Source organism: Oncorhynchus kisutch, linkage group LG25 (assembly GCF_002021735.2).
Source record: "Oncorhynchus kisutch isolate 150728-3 linkage group LG25, Okis_V2, whole genome shotgun sequence".
NCBI classification, from domain to species: domain Eukaryota; kingdom Metazoa; phylum Chordata; class Actinopteri; order Salmoniformes; family Salmonidae; genus Oncorhynchus; species Oncorhynchus kisutch.
In genome coordinates this window covers 41,777,976-41,802,291 of record NC_034198.2, presented here as the reverse complement: position 1 = coordinate 41,802,291, position 24,316 = coordinate 41,777,976, and the positions used below count along the sequence as shown (strand labels likewise).

At 47.2% G+C, this 24,316-nt stretch overlaps 1 protein-coding gene across 1 annotated transcript in view; it reads left to right on the top strand.

The window, feature by feature from the left end:
- Window positions 1-2,805: 2,805 nt before the first annotated feature.
- LOC109884088 (cadherin-related family member 1-like) overlaps window positions 2,806-24,316 on the top strand; it is a 44,244-nt gene continuing 22,733 nt past the window's right edge. The window contains exons 1-9 of the mRNA XM_031804549.1: window positions 2,806-2,936; window positions 3,184-3,186; window positions 4,894-4,989; window positions 6,036-6,181; window positions 6,317-6,367; window positions 6,504-6,593; window positions 7,360-7,446; window positions 13,043-13,159; window positions 24,045-24,188. Coding sequence (XP_031660409.1) covers window positions 2,858-2,936; window positions 3,184-3,186; window positions 4,894-4,989; window positions 6,036-6,181; window positions 6,317-6,367; window positions 6,504-6,593; window positions 7,360-7,446; window positions 13,043-13,159; window positions 24,045-24,188 — 813 coding nt within the window. The 5' untranslated portion in view covers window positions 2,806-2,857. The remainder of the gene's footprint in view (window positions 2,937-3,183; window positions 3,187-4,893; window positions 4,990-6,035; window positions 6,182-6,316; window positions 6,368-6,503; window positions 6,594-7,359; window positions 7,447-13,042; window positions 13,160-24,044; window positions 24,189-24,316) is intronic.

Here is a 24,316-nt window from a genome sequence, read left to right as displayed (position 1 = left end):
TTTGGAGGGCCAGTTGGTCAGGATGACGTCTATGAGGGTGCCCTTGTTTACAGAGTTAGGGTTGTACCTGGTGGGTTCCTTGATGATTTGTGTGAGATTGAGGGCATCTAGCTTAGATTGTAGGACTGGCGAGGTGTTAAGCATATCCCAGTTTAGGTCACCTAACAGAACAAACTCTGAAGCTAGATGGGGGGCGATCAATTCACAAATGGTGTCCAGGGCACAGCTGGGAGCTGGGGGGGGTCAGTAGCAGGCGGCAACCGTGAGAGACTTATTTCTGGAGAGAGTAATTTTCAAAATTAGTAGTTCGAACTGTTTGGGTATGGACCTGGAAAGTATGACATTACTTTGCAGGCTATCTCTGCAGTAAACTGCAACTCCGCCCCCTTTGGCAGTTCTATCTTGACGGAAGATGTTATAGTTGGGTATGGAAATCTCTGAATTTTTGGTGGCCTTCCTGAGCCAGGATTCAGACACAGCAAGGACATCAGGGTTAGCAGAGTGTGCTAAAGCAGTGAGTAAAACAAACTTAGGGAGGAGGCTTCTGATGTTGACATGCATGAAACCAAGGCTTTTTCGATCACAGAAGTCAACAAATGAGGGTGCCTGGGGACATGCAGGGCCTGGGTTTACCTCCACATCACCCGCGGAACAGAGAAGGAGTAGTATGAGGGTGCGGCTAAAGGCTATCAAAACTGGTCGCCTAGAGCGTTGGGGACAGAGAATAAGAGGAGCAGGTTTCTGGGCATGGTAGAATATATTCAGGGCATAATGCGTAGACAGGGGTATGGTGGGGTGCGGGTACAGCGGAGGTAAGCCCAGGCACTGGGTGATGATGAGGGAGGTTGTATCTCTGGACATGCTGGTAGTAATGGGTGAGGTCACCGCATGTGTGGGAGGTGGGACAAAGGAGTTATCAGGGGCGTGAAGAGTGGAACTAGGGGCTCCATTGTGAACTAAAACAATGATAACTATCCTGAACAACAGTATACAAGGCATATTGACATTTGAGAGAGACATACAGCGAGGCATACAGTAATCACAGGTGTTGAATTGGGAAAGCTAGCTAAAACAGTAGGTGAGACAACAGCTAATCAGCTAGCACAACAACAGCAGGTAAAATGGCGTAGACTAGGCAACGGGGCCAACAGATAGAACAAACAAGCAGAATGGAGTACCGTGATTAATGGACAGTCCAGCGTGCATCAGCTATGTAGCCAAGAGATCAGTGTCCAGGGGGCAGCGGTGGATGGGGCAGGGAAGCTGGCCTGGCGAGTGTTATCCAGGTTTAAAAAAACTAACAATGACTAAATAGCTTGTAGCTAGTTAGCTGGTTAGCTTCTGGAGGTTCTTGAGTGTGTTCTAAAAATAAATAAATAAATAATCTAGTCTAGTCTCTCTCTGTGGGGAACAGTCTGTTACATTAGATACAGTCTAGTCTCTCTCTGTGGGGAACAGTCTGTTACATTAGATACAGTCTAGTCTCTCTCTGTGGGGAACAGTCTGTTACATTAGATATCTCCTAGTCCCTCTCTGTGGGGAACAGTCTTTTACATTAGATACAGTCTAGTCTCTCTCTGTGGGGAACAGTCTTTTACATTAGATATCTCCTAGTCTCTCTCTGTGGGGAACAGTCTGTTACATTAGATACAGTCTAGTCTCTCTCTGTGGGGAACAGTCTGTTACATTAGATACAGTCTAGTCTCTCTCTGTGGGGAACAGTCTGTTACATTAGATATCTCCTAGTCTCTCTCTGTGGGGAACAGTCTTTTACATTAGATACAGTCTAGTCTCTCTCTGTGGGGAACAGTCTGTTACATTAGATACAGTCTAGTCTCTCTCTGTGGGGAACAGCCTGTTACATTAGATACAGTCTAGTCTCTCTCTGTGGGGAACAGTCTGTTACATTAGATACAGTCTAGTCTCTCTCTGTGGGGAACAGTCTGTTACATTAGATACAGTCTAGTCTCTCTCTGTGGGGAACAGCCTGTTACATTAGATACAGTCTAGTCTCTCTCTGTGTGGAACAGTCTGTTACATTAGATACAGTCTAGTCTCTCTCTGTGGGGAACAGTCTGTTACATTAGATATCTCCTAGTCCCTCTCTGTGGGGAACAGTCTGTTACATTAGATACAGTCTAGTCTCTCTCTGTGGGGAACAGTCTGTTACATTAGATACAGTCTAGTCTCTCTCTGTGGGGAACAGTCTGTTACATTAGATACAGTCTAGTCTCTCTCTGTGGGGAACAGTCTGTTACATTAGATACAGTCTAGTCTCTCTCTGTGGGGAACAGTCTGTTACATTAGATACAGTCTAGTCTCTCTCTGTGGGGAACAGTCTGTTACATTAGATATCTCCTAGTCTCTCTCTGTGGGGAACAGTCTGTTACATTAGATACAGTCTAGTCTCTCTCTGTGGGGAACAGTCTGTTACATTAGATATAGTCTAGTCCCTCTCTGTGGGGAACAGTCTGTTACATTAGATACAGTCTAGTCCCTCTCTGTGGGGAACAGTCTGTTACATTAGATATCTCCTAGTCTCCCTCTGTGGGGAACAGTCTGTTACATTAGATACAGTCTAGTCTCTCTCTGTGGGGAACAGTCTGTTACATTAGATATCTCCTAGTCCCTCTCTGTGGGGAAGAGAGCAGCGGTAGGTCTGTCTAAGATGTCTGTTGTGACTGTGAGGTAAAGGAGTGGAAGACAGGATACGTCAGTGGACTAACGCCGTCCTGAGAACCCTGCCCCCCCCCCTCCCCCCCTCTTCCACTGAGCTGAGACGTCTAGCGACTGAGCCGCCTAGCGAGAACGCCTGGATCCAGACAAGCCGTCTTCCTCTTCTTCCACCTCCGTCAGGATGAAGAACCAAAAGAAAAGAAGACGGTGTATTTTCCTCTTACTTTTCCTGGTTACTCTTCTTCTGTCTCCCTCTCTGGGTAGGTTTTCTGTTCTCTGTCCTTGATACTACAGGAGGTTACTCTTCTTCTGTCTCCCTCTCTGGGTAGGTTTTCTGTTCTCTGTCCTTGATACTACAGGAGTTCCTGCACCTTCTCTTCCCTTCCTAATCCCCCCCCCCACTGCATGTGTCTGTATGTGTTAGGTGGTGTGGGTACGATGTATCATTTTATTGACCTCTGTTGACATTGAACTCTCCTGTTTCTTTCCGCTGCCCTGCCGTTTCAGCAAGTGAGTACAAACTTAGTGTTACAATATTCAGATCAATATTACCACGGGTGTTTACAGTATTGAATTGATTATGAAATCATGTGTTATAATGTGATCTGGACACTATGATAGGATGTGTTATAGTGTGTGATCTGGACACTATGAAATCATGTGTTATAATGTAATCTGGACACTATGAAATCATGTGTTATAATGTGAACTGGACACTATGATAGCATGTGGACACTATGATAGCATGTGTTATAATGTACTGGACACTATGATAGCATGTGTTATAATGTGTGATCTGGACACTATGATAGCATGTGTTATAATGTGTGATCTGGACACTATGATAGCATGTGTTATAATGTACTGGACACTATGATAGCATGTTATAATGTACTGGACACTATGATAGCATGTGTTATAATGTGTGATCTGGACACTATGATAGCATGTGTTATAGTGTGTGAACTGGACACTATGATAGCATGTTATAATGTACTGGACACTATGATAGCATGTGTTATAGTGTGATCTGGACACTATGATAGCATGTGTTATAATGTACTGGACACTATGATAGCATGTGTTATAATGTACTGGACACTATGATAGCATGTTATAATGTACTGGACACTATGATAGCATGTTATAATGTACTGGACACTATGATAGCATGTGTTATAGTGTGTGAACTGGACACTATCATAGCATGTGTTATAATGTACTGGACACTATGATAGCATGTGTTATAGTGTGATCTGGACACTATGATAGCATGTGTTATAATGTACTGGACACTATGATAGCATGTGTTATAATGTACTGGACACTATGATAGCATGTTATAATGTACTGGACACTATGATAGCATGTTATAATGTACTGGACACTATGATAGCATGTGTTATAGTGTGAACTGGACACTATGATAGCATGTGTTATAGTGTGAACTGGACACTATGATAGCATGTGTTATAATGTGATCTGGACACTATGATAGCATGTGTTATAGTGTGAACTGGACACTATGATAGCATGTGTTATAGTGTGAACTGGACACTATGATAGCATGTTATAATGTACTGGACACTATGATAGCATGTGTTATAGTGTGAACTGGACACTATCATAGCATGTGTTATAATGTACTGGACACTATGATAGCATGTGTTATAGTGTGATCTGGACACTATGATAGCATGTGTTATAGTGTGAACTTGACACTATGATAGCATGTGTTATAATGTACTGGACACTATGATAGCATGTGTTATAGTGTGAACTGGACACTATGATAGCATGTGTTATAGTGTGAACTGGACACTATGATAGCATGTTATAATGTACTGGACACTATGATAGCATGTGTTATAGTGTGATCTGGACACTATGATAGCATGTGTTATAGTGTGAACTGGACACTATGATAGCATGTGTTATAATGTACTGGACACTATGATAGCATGTGTTATAATGTACTGGACACTATGATAGCATGTGTTATAGTGTGATCTGGACACTATGATAGCATGTGTTATAGTGTGTGAACTGGACACTATGATAGCATGTGTTATAATGTGTGAACTGGACACTACCCAAAGCATGGACACTATCTTTAGATTGTCATATACCTGTTTGTGAACACGCTGTAAATTGCTGCTTGTTATAAATGACACGTTCAACTCTTAAGTTTCGATAAAAATGTTCTTCTCCACCCAGGGCAAACTGACTACGCTCCCTATTTCTATGACAACGGACCGAGCAGCACCAATGGGAATATGGCTCTGTTCAGTATCTCAGAAGACACAGAAGTCGGTGAGTGTTGTAAACAATTATATAAATGCGATGATCATTTAGTTAATTATTTTAATTTTAATGTGGCTAAATTCTAAGAAAATCTCAATGTGGTTGTGATTGATCTTGTGTTTCAAAGAGCAAACATTTTAAACATTTATTTACTATTTTAACACTTTTTAATTATATTTTATATTATTTAAATAATTATATAAAATGCTATTTAAAAAATGTTCAATACTATTTTTTAACATTTTAAATAGTATTTTTAAACATTTTAAATAATTTATCCTTGAATTTATCCTTGCGCTTGCTTAATTCCAGGGGTGGTTCCCAGGACTGAAAGATTTCAAATAGTATTTGAACCCAGGTCTTCTAATGATAGACTGATCAGTGATCACATGAGCAGCATTGAGCTGCATCACCATAATGCCCTTCAGTGGAGGTGGACGCACAGTAATAGGCTTAGCCAGGAAAACAAAAGAGATGAAGGAGTGGCTGTCAACAATTTAACTAACATCTGACAATACAATAATACACCATAGAAATAGAATCACTAGAACGGAAACACCCATTAGAGTCAATGGGTCTGTCATGACTTAGAAACAGAATCAATGATATACATCTCAGAATTAACTTTAAGTCTAGATCCGGTTAATGGTATGATCGTCTTTCTAATGATTATCTTCTGTACAACTGTAGAGATGGGTTGCCTTTCCTGTACTTGATAGGCAATGCTTTAACCAAATACAGTATCTCTATTATTTGAAGGGTACCTACATAGACTCCATAACACATGTATAACCATTTATGGCACATTCATAAGCATTCATACCACATTCATAACCATTCATACCACATTCATAACCATTCATACCACATTCATAACCATTCATGACACATTCATAACCATTCATACCACATTCATAACCATTCATACCACATTCATAAGCATTCATACCTCTTTCATAACACATTCATACCACATTCATAACCATTAATACCACATTCATAACCATTCATAACAAATGAATAAGCAGGTGCGATTTCTGTCTGTGACCCCACAGGAACACAACTATATATCCTAAACGGTACCGACCCAGAGGGGGATGCCGTGTGGTTTGGCCTGACCTTTGAGAAGGGCACCAGAGAATACCTGAGAGTGGACCCTAAGTCAGGAAACATAACTCTCATTCAGGAACTAGACAGAGAGGTGAGTGTAACGTAGGGCGCTTTGACAACATGATGTCCAGTAATCTCAGGAGAACCAGAACCAAGTCTTGTGTGTGTTGGTGAGTCTGTCATTACCCACAGTGCTGTTAACAACGTGTGTTCTTTGTTCTGTCAGAAACAAGGTGAAATCTTGGCTTTTGTTAGCATAACAGATGGTCGGAATAAGGTGAGCTGAGCTTTGACAACAGCATTAGTTGCAAATCCATATGCATCCCATGTATAGGCCTATACGCTAATACAATAATCATTCCTGGCTTCTCAGCTGGGCTATTGTGATGTCATCTGTTTGTTCCTTCCTTTAGGTTGTCGAGACGATACGGGTGTTTGTCACCGACGCCAACGATGAGCAACCAGAGTTCCAGAACCTGCCTTTCACCGTGGACGTCCCCGAGGTCAGTGTTAAAACCCGTCATCGACATGAAGACAGCTCTGTCATTGGTTTAAAATGTCTTCAGAGATAATGTTTAAAGATATTGATAGATGTCAATAGTGTCATCATGTGTTTAGAGATAATGTTTAAAGATATTGATAGAAGTCAATAGTGTCGTCATGTGTTTAGAGATAATGTTTAAAGATATTGATAGAAGTCAATAGTGTCATCATGTGTTTAGAGATAATGTTTAAAGATATTAGTAGATGTCAATAGTGTCATCATGTGTTTAGAGATAATGTTTAAAGATATTAGTAGATGTCAATAGTGTCATCATGTGTTTAGAGATAATGTTTAAAGATATTGATAGATGTCAATAGTGTCATCATGTGTTTAGAGATAATGTTTAAAGATATTGATAGATGTCAATAGTGTCATCATGTGTTCAGAGATAATGTTTAAAGATATTGATAGATGTCAATAGTGTCATCATGTGTTCAGAGATAATGTTTAAAGATATTGATAGATGTCAATAGTGTCATGTGTTCAGAGATAATGTTTAAAGATATTGATAGATGTCAATAGTGTCATCATGTGTTCAGAGATAATGTTTAAAGATATTGATAGATGTCATCATGTGTTCAGAGATAATGTTTAAAGATATTGATAGATGTCAATAGTGTCATCATGTGTTCAGAGATAATGTTTAAAGGCTCTACCGGATATGTACTAGATAAGCGCACAGGCAATGTTCTAATTAATGTCATTGATGTTTGTGTCATCTGCAGGACACCGCAGCTGGAAGCAGCATTTACAGAATACAAGCGGTGGATAAAGACATGGGCTCTGGAGGCAGTGTCAACTACTATTTACTGGTAGATCATGTCCACAGCCCTGGGTCTGGCTCATACATAGAAAGAACATGTTCTGAAACAGGGAGGGACTCTATGAACTTGTCAAATAAAACCTTTTTTTTCTCCTACAGTTTTCCCTAATGAACACTGTCCTGGTCTGACAGAGAATTCAGAGTTAGATCAAAGGTTATATGGGGGATCCATTGTCATACAGTAGATAATATATAATAATATATGTATAAATATACTGTATATATAATAGTGGCCAGTTTATTAGGTTTGGACCCCCTCCATTTGGTACCAGTTTGGACCCCCTCCATTTGGTACCAGTTTGGACCCCCTCCATTTAGTACCGGTTTGGACCCCCTCCATTTAGTACCAGTTTGGACCCCCTCCATTTAGTACCAGTTTGGACCCCCCTTTGCCTCCAGAACAAGCTGAATCCTTCGGGGCCTGGATTCTAGAATGTGTGGCATTCAAACGTTGCTCAATTGTTATCGAGGGACCCGACATGTATCAGGAAAAACATTCCCCCTCACCATTACAGCACCGCCACCAGCCTGTACCGTTGACACCAGCCTGTACTGTTAACACCAGCCTGTGATTCATCAGACCAGGCAATGTTTTCAGTGTTGGTGATCGTGTGTCCACTGGAGCGTCTTCTTCTTGTTTTTAGCTGATAGCAGTGGAACCCGGTGTGGTCGCCTGCTGTAATAACCCGTCCGTGACAAGGATCGACGAGTTGTGCGTTCCGAGATGCCGTTCTGCACACCGCTGTTGTACTGCGCCGTTATGTGTCTGTTTGTGGCCGGCCTGTTAGTGCCTGTTAGCGTGCCTGTTAGCGTGCCTGTTAGCGTGCACGATTCTTGCCATTCTCCTTCCCACCTCTCTCATCAACAAGCTGTTTTTTTCACCCACAGGTCTGCCGCTGACTGGATGTTTCTGTTTGTCGCACCGTTCTCTGTAAACCCTAGACGCTGTCGTGCGTGAAAAGCCCAGGAGGCCGGCCTGGCACAGACGATAATATTACACTGAAAGTTGCTTAGTTACTGGCAAAGTTTGATGAATTAGTAGCTAACAAACGTTATGTAGTTAACCGTAGCTAACATCCTGGTACATACCGCTGTAAGGATATGCTTTGCGGTTCGTAAGGACAGCGTAACAAACTGTCAGCCAACATAACGTTTTGCCCATTCTAACGTTCAATCCAACAGTAACTGAATGCCTCGATGCCTGTCTGCCTGCTTTATATACCAAGTCACGGCCACCTGCCTCACTGTCTGTAGGAGTGAACCATTTTCGTGAACAGTTTGGTGTACCTAATAATGTGGCTACTGAGTGTATATGCCATTTAGCAGACGTTTTTTTTTTTACAATTTACGTACGGTGGTCTCGGGAATCGAACCCACAACCTTGGTGTTACAGCACCATTCTGTACCAACTGATACACACTGAACAAAAATATAACCGCAACATTTAAAGTGTTGGTCTCATGTTTCATGATCTGAAATAAAAGATCCCAGAAATGTTTCATAAGTACAAAAAAAACATATTTTTCTCAAATATTGTGCACAAATTTGTTTACATCCCTGTTAGTGAGTATTTCTCATTTGCCAAGATAATCCATCCACCTGACAGGTGTGGCAAATCAAGAAGCTGATTAAACAGCATGATCATTACATAGGTGGACCTTGTTCTTGGGACGATAAAAGGCCACTCTAAAACGTGCAGTTTTGTCACACAACACAATGCCACAGATGTTTCAAGTTTTGAGGGAGCGTGCAATTAGCACGCTGACTGCAGGAATGTCCTCCAGAAATGTTGTCAGATAATTGAATGTTCATTTCTCTAACATAAGTCACTTCCAATGTCCTTTTAGAGAATTTGGCGTGCAACTGGCCTCACAACAGCAGACCACGCAACATCAGACTTCTTCTCCTGTGGGATCCTCTGAGACCAGCCACCCGAACAGCTGAGGAATCTGTGGGTTTGCACAACTGAAGAATTTCTGCACAAACTGTCAGAAACGTCTCAGGAAGCTCATCTGCGTGCCCGTCGTCCTCCCCAGGGTCTTGACCTGACTGCAGTTCGGCGTCGTAACTGACTTCAGTGGGCAAATGCTCATCTTCGATGGCCACTGGCACGCTGGAGAAGTGTGCTCTAAACAGATTAATCCTGGTATCAACTGTACCGTGCAGATGACAGACAGCGTGTATGGGGATTGCATGGTGGAGTGGTTTGCTGATGTCAACGTTGTGAACCGAGTTTGACAACATTTCACAGGCCACAATCAGCAGCCTGATCAACTCTATGAGAAGGAGATGTGTCACGCTGCATGAGGCAAATGGTGGTCACACCAGATACTGACTGGTTTTCTGATCCACACCAGATACTGACTGGTTTTCTGATCCACACCAGATACTGACTGGTTTTCTGATCCACACCAGATACTGACTGGTTTTCTGATCCACACCAGATACTGACTGGTTTTCTGATCCACACCAGATACTGACTGGTTTTCTGATCCACACCAGATACTGACTGGTTTTCTGATCCACACCAGATACTGACTGGTTTTCTGATCCACACCAGATACTGACTGGTTTTCTGATCCACACCAGATACTGACTGGTTTTCTGATCCACACCAGATACTGACTGGTTTTCTGATCCACACCAGATACTGACTGGTTTTCTGATCCACACCAGATACTGACAGGTTTTCTGATCCACACCAGATACTGACTGGTTTTCTGATCCACACCAGATACTGACTGGTTTTCTGATCCACACCAGATAGTGACTGGTTTTCTGATCCACACCAGATACTGACTGGTTTTCTGATCCACACCAGATACTGACTGGTTTTCTGATCCACACCAGATACTGACTGGTTTTCTGATCCACACCAGATAGTGACTGGTTTTCTGATCCACACCAGATACTGACTGGTTTTCTGATCCACACCAGATACTGACTGGTTTTCTGATCCACACCAGATACTGACTGGTTTTCTGATCCACACCAGATACTGACTGGTTTTCTGATCCACACCAGATACTGACTGGTTTTCTGATCCACACCAGATACTGACTGGTTTTCTGATCCACACCAGATACTGACTGGTTTTCTGATCCACACCAGATACTGACTGGTTTTCTGATCCACACCAGATACTGACTGGTTTTCTGATCCACACCAGATACTGACTGGTTTTCTGATCCACACCAGATACTGACTGGTTTTCTGATCCACACCAGATACTGACTGGTTTTCTGATCCACACCAGATACTGACTGGTTTTCTGATCCACACCAGATACTGACTGGTTTTCTGATCCACACCAGATACTGACTGGTTTTCTGATCCACACCAGATACTGACTGGTTTTCTGATCCACACCCCAACCCTTTATTATAATGGTATCTGTGACCAACAGATGCATATCTGCGTTCCCAGTCATATGAAATCCATTGATTAGGACCTCATTGATGTATTTCCTTATATGAACTGTAACTCAGTAAAATCAATGAAGTTGTTGCATGTTATGATTAATATTTTTGTTCAGTGTAAAACGGACCAGATGGATGGTAAGGGCATGTATTTGATCAAAACAGGAAGGAAGCCATCTGTGGAGAGAAAACAATTAATTTTACACTAGAGTGGAGGCAGGAAATGGTGCCCCTCTAGTGGATTACATTTCAATTACATTTTAGTAAGTTATTGAGGGCTTAGCTGAAGCTTAGGGTAGCTTTTGGCCATCAGCAAGCAAACAGTAGTTGGCACTGTTCATATGTCGACTGTTATTGGTTGTTTTAGCTATATTTAGATGTGTGATGGTATTGGTTGGGTTTGATGTGTGAATGTTAGTCATTGAATTGAGGGTGCAATTAGTCATTGAATGGAGGGTGAAATTAGTCATTGAATGGAGGGTTCAATTAGTCATTGAATGGAGGGTGTGATTAGTCATTGAATGGATGGTGTGATTAGTCATTGAATGGAGGGTTAAATTAGTCATTGAATGGAGGGTGTGATTAGTCATTGAATGGAGGGTGAAATTAATCATTGAATGGAGGGTGAAATTAGTCATTGAATGGAGGGTTCAATTAGTCATTGAATGGAGGGTGCCATTAGTCATTGAATTGAGGGTGTGATTAGTCATTGAATGGAGGGTGTGATTAGTCATTGAATGGAGGGTTCAATTAGTCATTGAATGGAGGGTGTGATTAGTCATTGAATTGAGGGTGCAATTAGTCATTGAATGGAGGGTGAAATTAGTCATTGAATGGAGGGTGTGATTAGTCATTGAATTGAGGGTGCAATTAGTCATTGAATGGAGGGTGAAATTAGTCATTGAATAGAGGGTGTGATTAGTCATTGAATGGAGGGTGAAATTAGTCATTGAATTGAGGGTGTGATTAGTCATTGAATGGAGGGTGTGATTAGTCATTGAATGGAGGGTGTGATTAGTCATTGAATGGAGGGTTCAATTAGTCATTGAATGGAGGGTGCAATTAGTCATTGAATGGAGGGTTCAATTAGTCATTGAATTGAGGGTGCGATTAGTCATCGAATTGAGGGTGTGATTAGTCATTGAATGGAGGGTGTGATTAGTCATTGAATGGAGGGTTCAATTAGTCATTGAATGGAGGGTGTGATTAGTCATTGAATGGAGGGTTCAATTAGTCATTGAATGGAGGGTTCAATTAGTCATTGACTGGAGGGTGAGATTAGTCACTGAATGGAGGGTGTGATTAGTCACTGAATGGAGGGTTCAATTAGTCATTGAATGGAGGGTTCAATTAGTCATTGAATTGAGGGTGTGATTAGTCATTGAATGGAGGGTGTGATTAGTCATCGAATTGAGGGTGTGATTAGTCATTGAATGGAGGGTGTGATTAGTCATTGAATGGAGGGTTCAATTAGTCATTGAATGGAGGGTGTGATTAGTCATTGAATGGATGGTGTGATTAGTCATTGAATGGAGGGTTAAATTAGTCATTGAATGGAGGGTGTGATTAGTCATTGAATGGAGGGTGAAATTAATCATTGAATGGAGGGTGAAATTAGTCATTGAATGGAGGGTTCAATTAGTCATTGAATGGAGGGTGCCATTAGTCATTGAATTGAGGGTGTGATTAGTCATTGAATGGAGGGTGTGATTAGTCATTGAATGGAGGGTTCAATTAGTCATTGAATGGAGGGTGTGATTAGTCATTGAATGGAGGGTTCAATTAGTCATTGAATTGAGGGTGCGATTAGTCATTGAATGGAGGGTGTGATTAGTCATTGAATGGAGGGTTCAATTAGTCATTGAATGGAGGGTGTGATTAGTCATTGAATGGAGGGTTCAACTAGTCATTGAATGGAGGGTGTGATTAGTCATTGAATGGAGGGTTCAATTAGTAATTGACTGGAGGGTGAGATTAGTCATTGAATGGAGGGTGTGATTAGTCACTGAATGGAGGGTGTGATTAGTCACTGAATGGAGGGTTAAATTAGTCATTGAATGGAGGGTTCAATTAGTCATTGAATGGAGGGTGTGATTAGTTAGATGTAGTTCAATTTAGATCTCAGTATGCATTATCATAATCCAGGGTTTTACTGTCTGTTCCCAGGGCACCACTACTACCAGGTTCACCATGGACGGCCACAGTGGGGTCCTGCGGATCAAACCAGGCGAGACGCTCGACTACGAGACCACAGCAACACACTTTGTGATAGTGGTTGCCAAGGTGAGTGTAGGCTAGCTATGTGTCAATCAATCCATCAATCAATTAATCCCCCCCCCAAAAAAATATATTAAAGCTCTTTTAACACAGTTGTCACAAAGTGCTTTATAGATGTGAAAGACCTAAAAAACCAAAAGCAATGTATCACACCTGTCTGGTCTGGTCTGGTTTGGTCTGGTCTGGTCTGGTTTGGTCTGGTTTGTTCTGGTTTGGTTTGGTTTGATCTGGTCTGGTATGGTCTGGTTTGGTTTGGTTTGATCTGGTCTGGTCTGGTATGGTCTGGTCTGGTTTGGTTTGATCTGGTCTGGTATGGTCTGGTCTGGTCTGGTTTGGTTTGGTTTGATCTGGTCTGTTTTGTTCTGGTCTGGTTTGTTCTGGTCTGGTTTGGTCTGGTCTGGTTTGGTTTGGTTTGGTTTGGTTTGATCTGGTACGGTCTGGTTTGGTTTGGTTTGGTTTGATCTGGTCTGGTTTGGTCTGGTCTGGTATGGTCTGGTCTGGTATGGTCTGTTTTGTTCTGGTCTGGTTTGTTCTGGTCTGGTTTGGTCTGGTCTGGTCTGGTTTGGTCTGGTCTGGTTTGGTCTGGTCTGTTTTGTTCTGGTCTGGTATGGTCTGGTTTGGTTTGGTTTGGTTTGATCTGGTCTGGTTTGGTCTGGTCTGTTTTGTTCTGGTCTGGTTTGTTCTGGTTTGGTCTGGTCTGGTCTGGTTTGGTCTGGTCTGGTCTGGTTTGGTCTGGTCTGCTTTGGTCTGGTCTGGTCTGGTTTGGTCTGGTCTGGTTTGGTTTGATCTTGTCTGGTCTGGTCTGGTTTGGTCTGGACTGGTCTGGTCTGGTTTGATCTTGTCTGGTCTGGGAATGCTGATATCTTCTGGCCCTGTCTCTGGGCTTCAGAGGGATGTTAAACTCTCTCTCTTCCATCTCTATCTCAGGGCCTCAGAGGGAGGGAGGGTAAACTCTCTCTCCTCCTTCCCTGTCTCTCAGGGGGAGGAAAACTTGTCCTCTTCTCTGAGCCATGGGGGAAGGTGAAGGGCTGGGGGTCTCTCTTCCTTCTCTGTCTTTTAGCCTCAGTGGGAGGGTCAGCTCCTCTCCTATATCCCTGTGTGTCCGTCTCTAAGCTCTTGTGATGGGTCAGCCCTGATTTACCTAAGGCTACACTACAACGCCACCCTTGACCCCACCACATGGCAGCTGATCGACTAATTGTCTTGGGTGAAGGAGCAAGTTGTTTTACGACTGGATGTTTGTAAACAACAACACAAGCCCTTTATTACATGTTAAGTGTGTTTTTTAACGGAAGCCTGATCACATAGAAAGCAGGATGAAATGTACATGGTGGATCTGTAGCAGATGGGGGGGATCTGTGGCAGCTGGGGGGGGGGGGGGGATCTGTAGCAGCTGGGGGGGGGGGGTCTGTGGCAGATAGGGGGGGGGGATCTGTGGCAGCTCGCTCCTCAGTCTGAAGTATCGCCTCTTTGCGCCATTGGTGAAGGTATTTTTCATGAGTGGGATGGAGTCTCTGGATGTGCAGATCAGTGGGGGATGTGGTACCTCCTCTATTATGGGGGGGATGTGATACCTCCTCTATTAAGGGGGGGATGTGGTACCTCCTCTATTAAGGGGGGGGGGGGATGTGGTACCTCCTCTATTAAGGGGGGGATGTGGTACCTCCTCTATTAAGGGGGAGGGGGGATGTGGTACCTCCTCTATTAAGGGGGGGGGGTGTGGTACCTCCTCTATTAAGGGGGGATGTGGTACCTCCTCTATTAAGGGGGGATGTGGTACCTCCTCTATTAAGGGGGGGTGTGGTACCTCCTCTATTAAGGGGGTGTGTGGTACCTCCTCTATTAAGGGGGGGGGGGGTGGTACCTCCTCTATTAAGGGGGGATGTGGTACCTCCTCTATTAAGGGGGGATGTGGTACCTCCTCTATTAAGGGGGGTGTGGTACCTCCTCTATTAAGGGGGGGTGTGGTACCTCCTCTATTAAGGGGGGGTGTGGTACCTCCTCTATTAAGGGGGGGTGTGGTACCTCCTCTATTAAGGGGGGGGTGTGGTACCTCCTCTATTAAGGGGGGGGTGTGGTACCTCCTCTATTAAGGGGGATGTGGTACCTCCTCTATTAAAGGGGGATGTGGTAACTCCTCTATTAAGGGGGGGATGTGGTACCTCCACTATTAAGGGGGGGGATGTGGTACCTCCTCTATTAAGGGGGGAAGTGGTACCTCCTCTATTAAGGGGGGATGTGGTACCTCCTCTATTAAGGGGGGATGTGGTACCTCCTCTATTAAGGGGGGATGTGGTACCTCCTCTATTAAGGGGGGATGTGGTACCTCCTCTATTAAGGGGGGGATGTGGTACCTCCTCTATTAAGGGGGGGGGGTGGTACCTCCTCTATTAAGGGGGGGGGGGGGTGTGGTACCTCCTCTATTAAGGGGGGGGGGGGTGTGGTACCTCCTCTATTAAGGGGGGATGTGGTACCTCCTCTATTAAGGGGGAGGGGGGATGTGGTACCTCCTCTATTAAGGGGGGGGGGTGTGGTACCTCCTCTATTAAGGGGGGGGGGGGTGGTACCTCCTCTATTAAGGGGGGATGTGGTACCTCCTCTATTAAGGGGGGGATGTGGTACCTCCTCTATTAAGGGGGGGATGTGGTACCTCCTCTATTAAGGGGGAGGGGGGATGTGGTACCTCCTCTATTAAGGGGGGGGGGTGTGGTACCTCCTCTATTAAGGGGGGATGTGGTACCTCCTCTATTAAGGGGGATGTGGTACCTCCTCTATTAAGGGGGGGTGTGGTACCTCCTCTATTAAGGGGGTGTGTGGTACCTCCTCTATTAAGGGGGGGGGGGGTGGTACCTCCTCTATTAAGGGGGGATGTGGTACCTCCTCTATTAAGGGGGGATGTGGTACCTCCTCTATTAAGGGGGGGTGTGGTACCTCCTCTATTAAGGGGGGGTGTGGTACCTCCTCTATTAAGGGGGGGTGTGGTACCTCCTCTATTAAGGGGGGGGTGTGGTACCTCCTCTATTAAGGGGGGGGTGTGGTACCTCCTCTATTAAGGGGGATGTGGTACCTCCTCTATTAAAGGGGGATGTGGTAACTCCTCTATTAAGGGGGGGATGTGGTACCTCCACTATTAAGGGGGGGATGTGGTACCTCCTCTATTAAGGGGGGAAGTGGTACCTCCTCTATTAAGGGGGGATGTGGTACCTCCTCTATTAAGGGGGGATGTGGTACCTCCTCTATTAAGGGGGGATGTGGTACCTCCTCTATTAAGGGGGGGATGTGGTACCTCCTCTATTAAGGGGGGGATGTGGTACCTCCTCTATTAAGGGGGGGGGATGTGGTACCTCCTCTATTAAGGGGGGGATGTGGTACCTCCTCTATTAAGGGAGGGGTGTGGTACCTCCTCTATTAAGGGGGGGATGTGGTACCTCCTCTATTAAGGGGGGGATGTAGTACCTCCTCTATTAAGGGGGGATGTGGTACCTCCTCTATTAAGGGGGGATGTGGTACCTCCTCTATTAAGGGGGGAAGTGGTACCTCCTCTATTAAGGGGGGGATGTGGTACCTCCTCTATTAAGGGGGGGGTGTGGTACCTCCTCTATTAAGGGGGGGATGTGGTACCTCCTCTATTAAGGGGGGGGATGTGGTACCTCCTCTATTAAGGGGGGGATGTGGTACCTCCTCTATTAAGGGGGGGGGGATGTGGTACCTCCTCTATTAAGGGGGGGAAGTGGTACATCCTCTGTTAAGGGGGGGATGTGGTACCTCCTCTATTAAGGGGGGATGTGGTACCTCCTCTATTAAAGGGGGATGTGGTAACTCCTCTATTAAGGGGGGGATGTAGTACCTCCTCTATTAAGGGGGGGGGGGGTGGTACCTCCTCTATTAAGGGGGGATGTGGTACCTCCTCTATTAAGGGGGGAAGTGGTACCTCCTCTATTAAGGGGGGATGTGGTACCTCCTCTATTAAGGGGGGATGTGGTACCTCCTCTATTAAGGGGGGGGGTGGTACCTCCTCTATTAAGGGGGGGATGTGGTACCTCCTCTATTAAGGGGGGGTGTGGTACCTCCTCTATTAAGGGGGGGTGTGGTACCTCCTCTATTAAGGGGGGGGGTGTGGTACCTCCTCTATTAAGGGGGGGGTGTGGTACCTCCTCTATTAAGGGGGGGGTGTGGTACCTCCTCTATTAAGGGGGGGATGTGGTACCTCCTCTATTAAGGGGGGGTGTGGGTACCTCCTCTATTAAGGGGGGGTGTGGTACCTCCTCTATTAAGGGGGGGGGGTGTGGTACCTCCTCTATTAAGGGGGGATGTGGTACCTCCTCTATTAAGGGGGGGGGGGGGGGTGGTACCTCCTCTATTAAGGGGGGGGTGTGGTACCTCCTCTATTAAGGGGGGATGTGGTACCTCCTCTATTAAGGGGGGGAGATGTGGTACCTCCTCTATTAAGGGGGGATGTGGTACCTCCTCTATTAAGGGGGGGGGTGTGGTACCTCCTCTATTAAGGGGGGATGTGGTACCTCCTCTATTAAGGGGGGGGATGTGGTACATCCTCTATTAAGGGGGGGTGTGGTACCTCCTCTATTAAGGGGGGGATGTGGTACCTCCTCTATTAAGGGGGGGATGTGGTACCTCCTCTATTAAGGGGGGGATGTGGTACCTCCTCTATTAAGGGGGGGATGTGGTACCTCCTCTATTAAGGGGGGGAGGTGGTACATCCTCTATTAAGGGGGGGATGTGGTACCTCCTCTATTAAGGGGGGGATGTGGTACCTCCTCTATTAAGGGGGGGGGGGGGGGTGGTACCTCCTCTATTAAGGGGGGGGGATGTGGTACCTCCTCTATTAAGGGGGGATGTGGTACCTCCTCTATTAAGGGGGATGTGGTACCTCCTCTATTAAGGGGGGATGTGGTACCCCCTCTATTAAGGGGGGAAGTGGTACCTCCTCTATTAAGGGGGGGAAGTGGTACCTCCTCTATTAAGGGGGGGGGGAAGTGGTACCTCCTCTATTAAGGGGGGGATGTGGTACCTCCTCTATTAAGGGGGGGGGGGGGGATGTGGTACCTCCTCTATTAAGGGGGGGGGGGATGTGGTACCTCCTCTATTAAGGGGGGGGGGGATGTGGTACCTCCTCTATTAAGGGGGGGGTGTGGTACCTCCTCTATTAAGGGGGGGAAGTGGTACCTCCTCTATTAAAGGGGGATGTGGTACCTCCTCTATTAAGGGGGGGTGTGGTACCTCCTCTATTAAGGGGGGGATGTGGTACCTCCTCTATTAAGGGGGGGGGGGTGTGGTACCTCCTCTATTAAGGGGGGATGTGGTACCTCCTCTATTAAGGGGGGAAGTGGTACCTCCTCTATTAAGGGGGGATGTGGTACCTCCTCTATTAAGGGGGGATGTGGTACCTCCTCTATTAAGGGGGGGGGTGGTACCTCCTCTATTAAGGGGGGGATGTGGTACCTCCTCTATTAAGGGGGGGTGTGGTACCTCCTCTATTAAGGGGGGGTGTGGTACCTCCTCTATTAAGGGGGGGTGTGGTACCTCCTCTATTAAGGGGGGGGGTGTGGTACCTCCTCTATTAAGGGGGGGGTGTGGTACCTCCTCTATTAAGGGGGGGGTGTGGTACCTCCTCTATTAAGGGGGGGATGTGGTACCTCCTCTATTAAGGGGGGGTGTGGTACCTCCTCTATTAAGGGGGGGTGTGGTACCTCCTCTATTAAGGGGGGATGTGGTACCTCCTCTATTAAGGGGGGGGGGGTGGTACCTCCTCTATTAAGGGGGGGGGTGTGGTACCTCCTCTATTAAGGGTATTGTGGTACCTCCTCTATTAAGGGGGGGGATGTGGTACCTCCTCTATTAAGGGGGGGGAGATGTGGTACCTCCTCTATTAAGGGGGGATGTGGTACCTCCTCTATTAAGGGGGGGGTGTGGTACCTCCTCTATTAAGGGGGGATGTGGTACCTCCTCTATTAAGGGGGGGGATGTGGTACATCCTCTATTAAGGGGGGTGTGGTACCTCCTCTATTAAGGGGGGGGATGTGGTACCTCCTCTATTAAGGGGGGGGATGTGGTACCTCCTCTATTAAGGGGGGATGTGGTACCTCCTCTATTAAGGGGGGGGGATGTGGTACCTCCTCTATTATGGGGGGGGGGATGTGGTACCTCCTCTATTAAGGGGGGGGGGTGTGGTACCTCCTCTATTAAGGGGGGATGTGGTACCTCCTCTATTAAGGGGGGGGATGTGGTACATCCTCTATTAAGGGGGGTGTGGTACCTCCTCTATTAAGGGGGGGGATGTGGTACCTCCTCTATTAAGGGGGGGATGTGGTACCTCCTCTATTAAGGGGGGATGTGGTACCTCCTCTATTAAGGGGGGGGGATGTGGTACCTCCTCTATTAAGGGGGGGAGGTGGTACATCCTCTATTAAGGGGGGGATGTGGTACCTCCTCTATTAAGGGGGGGATGTGGTACCTCCTCTATTAAGGGGGGATGTGGTACCTCCTCTATTAAGGGTGTTGTGGTACCTCCTCTATTAAGGGGGGGGATGTGGTACCTCCTCTATTAAGGGGGGATGGGGTACCTCCTCTATTAAGGGGGGGGGGATGTGGTACCTCCTCTATTAAGGGGGGATGGGGTACCTCCTCTATTAAGGGGGGATGTGGTACCTCCTCTATTAAGGGTGTTGTGGTACCTCCTCTATTAAGGGGGGGGATGTGGTACCTCCTCTATTAAGGGGGGGAGATGTGGTACCTCCTCTATTAAGGGGGGATGTGGTACCTCCTCTATTAAGGGGGGGGGGGGTGTGGTACCTCCTCTATTAAGGGGGGATGTGGTACCTCCTCTATTAAGGGGGGGGATGTGGTACATCCTCTATTAAGGGGGGGTGTGGTACCTACTCTATTAAGGGGGGGATGTGGTACCTCCTCTATTAAGGGGGGGATGTGGTACCTCCTCTATTAAGGGGGGATGTGGTACCTCCTCTATTAAGGGGGGGGGGGATGTGGTACCTCCTCTATTAAGGGGGGGATGTGGTACCTCCTCTATTAAGGGGGGATGTGGTACCTCCTCTATTAAGGGGGGGATGTGGTACCTCCTCTATTAAGGGGGGGAGGTGGTACATCCTCTATTAAGGGGGGATGTGGTACCTCCTCTATTAAGGGGGGGATGTGGTACCTCCTCTATTAAGGGGGGGGGGGGGTGGTACCTCCTCTATTAAGGGGGGGGGATGTGGTACCTCCTCTATTAAGGGGGATGTGGTACCTCCTCTATTAAGGGGGGGGGGGTGGTACCTCCTCTATTAAGGGGGGTGTGTGGTACCTCCTCTATTAAGGGTGTTGTGGTACCTCCTCTATTAAGGGGGGGGATGTGGTACCTCCTCTATTAAGGGGGGGGAGATGTGGTACCTCCTCTATTAAGGGGGGATGTGGTACCTCCTCTATTAAGGGGGGGGGGGTGTGGTACCTCCTCTATTAAGGGGGGATGTGGTACCTCCTCTATTAAGGGGGGGGATGTGGTACATCCTCTATTAAGGGGGGTGTGGTACCTCCTCTATTAAGGGGGGGGATGTGGTACCTCCTCTATAAGGGGGGGGATGTGGTACCTCCTCTATTAAGGGGGATGTGGTACCTCCTCTATTAAGGGGGGGGATGTGGTACCTCCTCTATTAAGGGGGGGATGTGGTACCTCCTCTATTAAGGGGGGATGTGGTACCTCCTCTATTAAGGGGGGGATGTGGTACCTCCTCTATTAAGGGGGGGGGGGGGGGTGGTACCTCCTCTATTAAGGGGGGGGGGGTGTGGTACCGCCTCTATTAAGGGGGGGGGGGGTGTGGTACCTCCTCTATTAAGGGGGGGATGTGGTACCTCCTCTATTAAGGGGGGGGGAATGTGGTACCTCCTCTATTAAGGGGGGGTGTGGTACCTCCTCTATTAAGGGGGGGATGTGGTACCTCCTCTATTAAGGGGGGGGATGTGGTACCTCCTCTATTAAGGGGGGGATGTGGTACCTCCTCTATTAAGGGGGGGATGTGGTACCTCCTCTATTAAGGGGGGGGGGATGTGGTACCTCCTCTATTAAGGGGGGGAGGTGGTACCTCCTCTATTAAGGGGGGATGTGGTACCTCCTCTATTAAGGGGGGGATGTGGTACCTCCTCTATTAAGGGGGGGGGGGGGTGGTACCTCCTCTATTAAGGGGGGGGGATGTGGTACCTCCTCTATTAAGGGGGGATGGGGTACCTCCTCTATTAAGGGGGGATGTGGTACCTCCTCTATTAAGGGGGGATGTGGTACCCCCTCTATTAAGGGGGGGAAGTGGTACCTCCTCTATTAAGGGGGGGAAGTGGTACCTCCTCTATTAAGGGGGGGGGAAGTGGTACCTCCTCTATTAAGGGGGGGATGTGGTACCTCCTCTATTAAGGGGGGGGGGATGTGGTACCTCCTCTATTAAGGGGGGGGCGATGTGGTACCTCCTCTATTAAGGGGGGGGGGATGTGGTACCTCCTCTATTAAGGGGGGGGTGTGGTACCTCCTCTATTAAGGGGGGAAGTGGTACCTCCTCTATTAAAGGGGGATGTGGTACCTCCTCTATTAAGGGGGGGTGTGGTACCTCCTCTATTAAGGGGGGGATGTGGTACCTCCTCTATTAAGGGGGGGATGTGGTACCTCCTCTATTAAGGGGGGGATGTGGTACCTCCTCTATTAAGGGGGGGGATGTGGTACCTCCTCTATTAAGGGGGGGAAGTGGTACATCCTCTATTAAGGGGGGGATGTGGTACCTCCTCTATTAAGGGGGGTGTGTGGTACCTCCTCTATTAAGGGGGGGGATGTGGTACCTCCTCTATTAAGGGGGGGAAGTGGTACATCCTCTATTAAGGGGGGGATGTGGTACCTCCTCTATTAAGGGGGGTGTGTGGTACCTCCTCTATTAAGGGGGGGGGTGTGGTACCTCCTCTATTAAGGGGGGGGGGTGGTACCTCCTCTATTAAGGGGGGATGTGGTACCTCCTCTATTAAGGGGGGGGGGTGGTACCTCCTCTATTAAGGGGGGGGGTGTGGTACCTCCTCTATTAAGGGGGGGTGTGGTACCTCCTCTATTTAGGGGGGGGGGGGGTGTGGTACCTCCTCTATTAAGGGGGGATGTGGTACCTCCTCTATTAAGGGGGGGATGTGGTACCTCCTCTATTAAGGGGGGGTGTGGTACCTCCTCTATTAAGGGGGGATGTGGTACCTCCTCTATTAAGGGGGGATGTGGTACCTCCTCTATTAAGGGGGGGGATGTGGTACCTCCTCTATTAAGGGGGGATGTGGTACCTCCTCTATTAAGGGGGGATGTGGTACCTCCTCTATTAAGGGGGATGTGGTACCTCCTCTATTAAGGGGGGGTGTGGTACCTCCTCTATTAAGGGGGGATGTGGTACCTCCTCTATTAAGGGGGGGGTGGTACCTCCTCTATTAAGGGGGGGGGGGTGTGGTACCTCCTCTATTAAGGGGGGGTGTGGTACCTCCTCTATTAAGGGGGGGGGTGTGGTACCTCCTCTATTAAGGGGGGATGTGGTACCTCCTCTATTAAGGGGGGGATGTGGTACCTCCTCTATTAAGGGGGTGTGTGGTACCTCCTCTATTAAGGGGGGATGTGGTACCTCCTCTATTAAGGGGGGGATGTGGTACCTCCTCTATTAAGGGGGGGGGGATGTGGTACCTCCTCTATTAAGGGGGGATGTGGTACCTCCTCTATTAAGGGGGGATGTGGTACCTCCTCTATTAAGGGGGATGTGGTACCTCCTCTATTAAGGGGGGATGTGGTACCCCCTCTATTAAGGGGGGGAAGTGGTACCTCCTCTATTAAGGGGGGGGAAGTGGTACCTCCTCTATTAAGGGGGGGAAGTGGTACCTCCTCTATTAAGGGGGGGAAGTGGTACCTCCTCTATTAAGGGGGGGGAAGTGGTACCTCCTCTATTAAGGGGGGGGTGTGGTACCTCCTCTATTAAGGGGGGGGGAAGTGGTACCTCCTCTATTAAGGGGGGGAAGTGGTACCTCCTCTATTAAGGGGGGGGAAGTGGTACCTCCTCTATTAAGGGGGGGAAGTGGTACCTCCTCTATTAAGGGGGGGAAGTGGTACCTCCTCTATTAAGGGGGGGAAGTGGTACCTCCTCTATTAAGGGGGGGAAGTGGTACCTCCTCTATTAAGGGGGGGAAGTGGTACCTCCTCAATTAAGGGGGGGTGTGGTACCTCCTCTATTAAGGGGGATGTGGTACCCCCTCTATTAAGGGGGGGGAAGTGGTACCTCCTCTATTAAGGGGGGGAAGTGGTACCTCCTCTATTAAGGGGGGGAAGTGGTACCTCCTCTATTAACGGGGGGAAGTGGTACCTCCTCTATTAAGGGGGGAAGTGGTACCTCCTCTATTAAGGGGGGGAAGTGGTACCTCCTCTATTAAGGGGGGATGTGGTACCCCCTCTATTAAGGGGGGGGATGTGGTACCTCCTCTATTAAGGGGGGAAGTGGTACCTCCTCTATTAAGGGGGGAAGTGGTACCTCCTCTATTAAGGGGGGATGTGGTACCCCCTCTATTAAGGGGGGGGGGGAAGTGGTACCTCCTCTATTAAGGGGGGAAGTGGTACCTCCTCTATTAAGGGGGGATGTGGTACCCCCTCTATTAAGGGGGGGATGTGGTACCTCCTCACTATTAAGGGGGGGGGATGTGGTACCTCCTCTATTAAGGGGGGGAAGTGGTACCTCCTCACTATTAAACACCGTTACAGCCTTAACACAGAGGGTTAACTTCTGCAGAGTACCGTTGCTTCACAATAGTGATTTTAGCTCGTAACATCAGCACTGGGTAATCAGTCATTATTTACCATGTCCAATGTCCACCCTTTTGTTGTATCCATCAGGATGGGGGCGGGCAGTACAAAGGGAAGCATCAGGTGTTGACATCTACAGCCACCATAACCATCAACGTCCTCGACGCCCAAGACACTCCTCCAGCCTTCGTTGGAACTCCTTACTTTGGCTACGTCTACGAGGTCTCACTTCCTGTAAGTAAAACACAACCTCCTTACTTTGACTACGTCTACGAGGTCTCACTTCCTGTAAGTACAACACAACCTCCTTACTTTGGCTACGTCTACGAGGTCTCACTTCCTGTAAGTACAAAACAACCTCC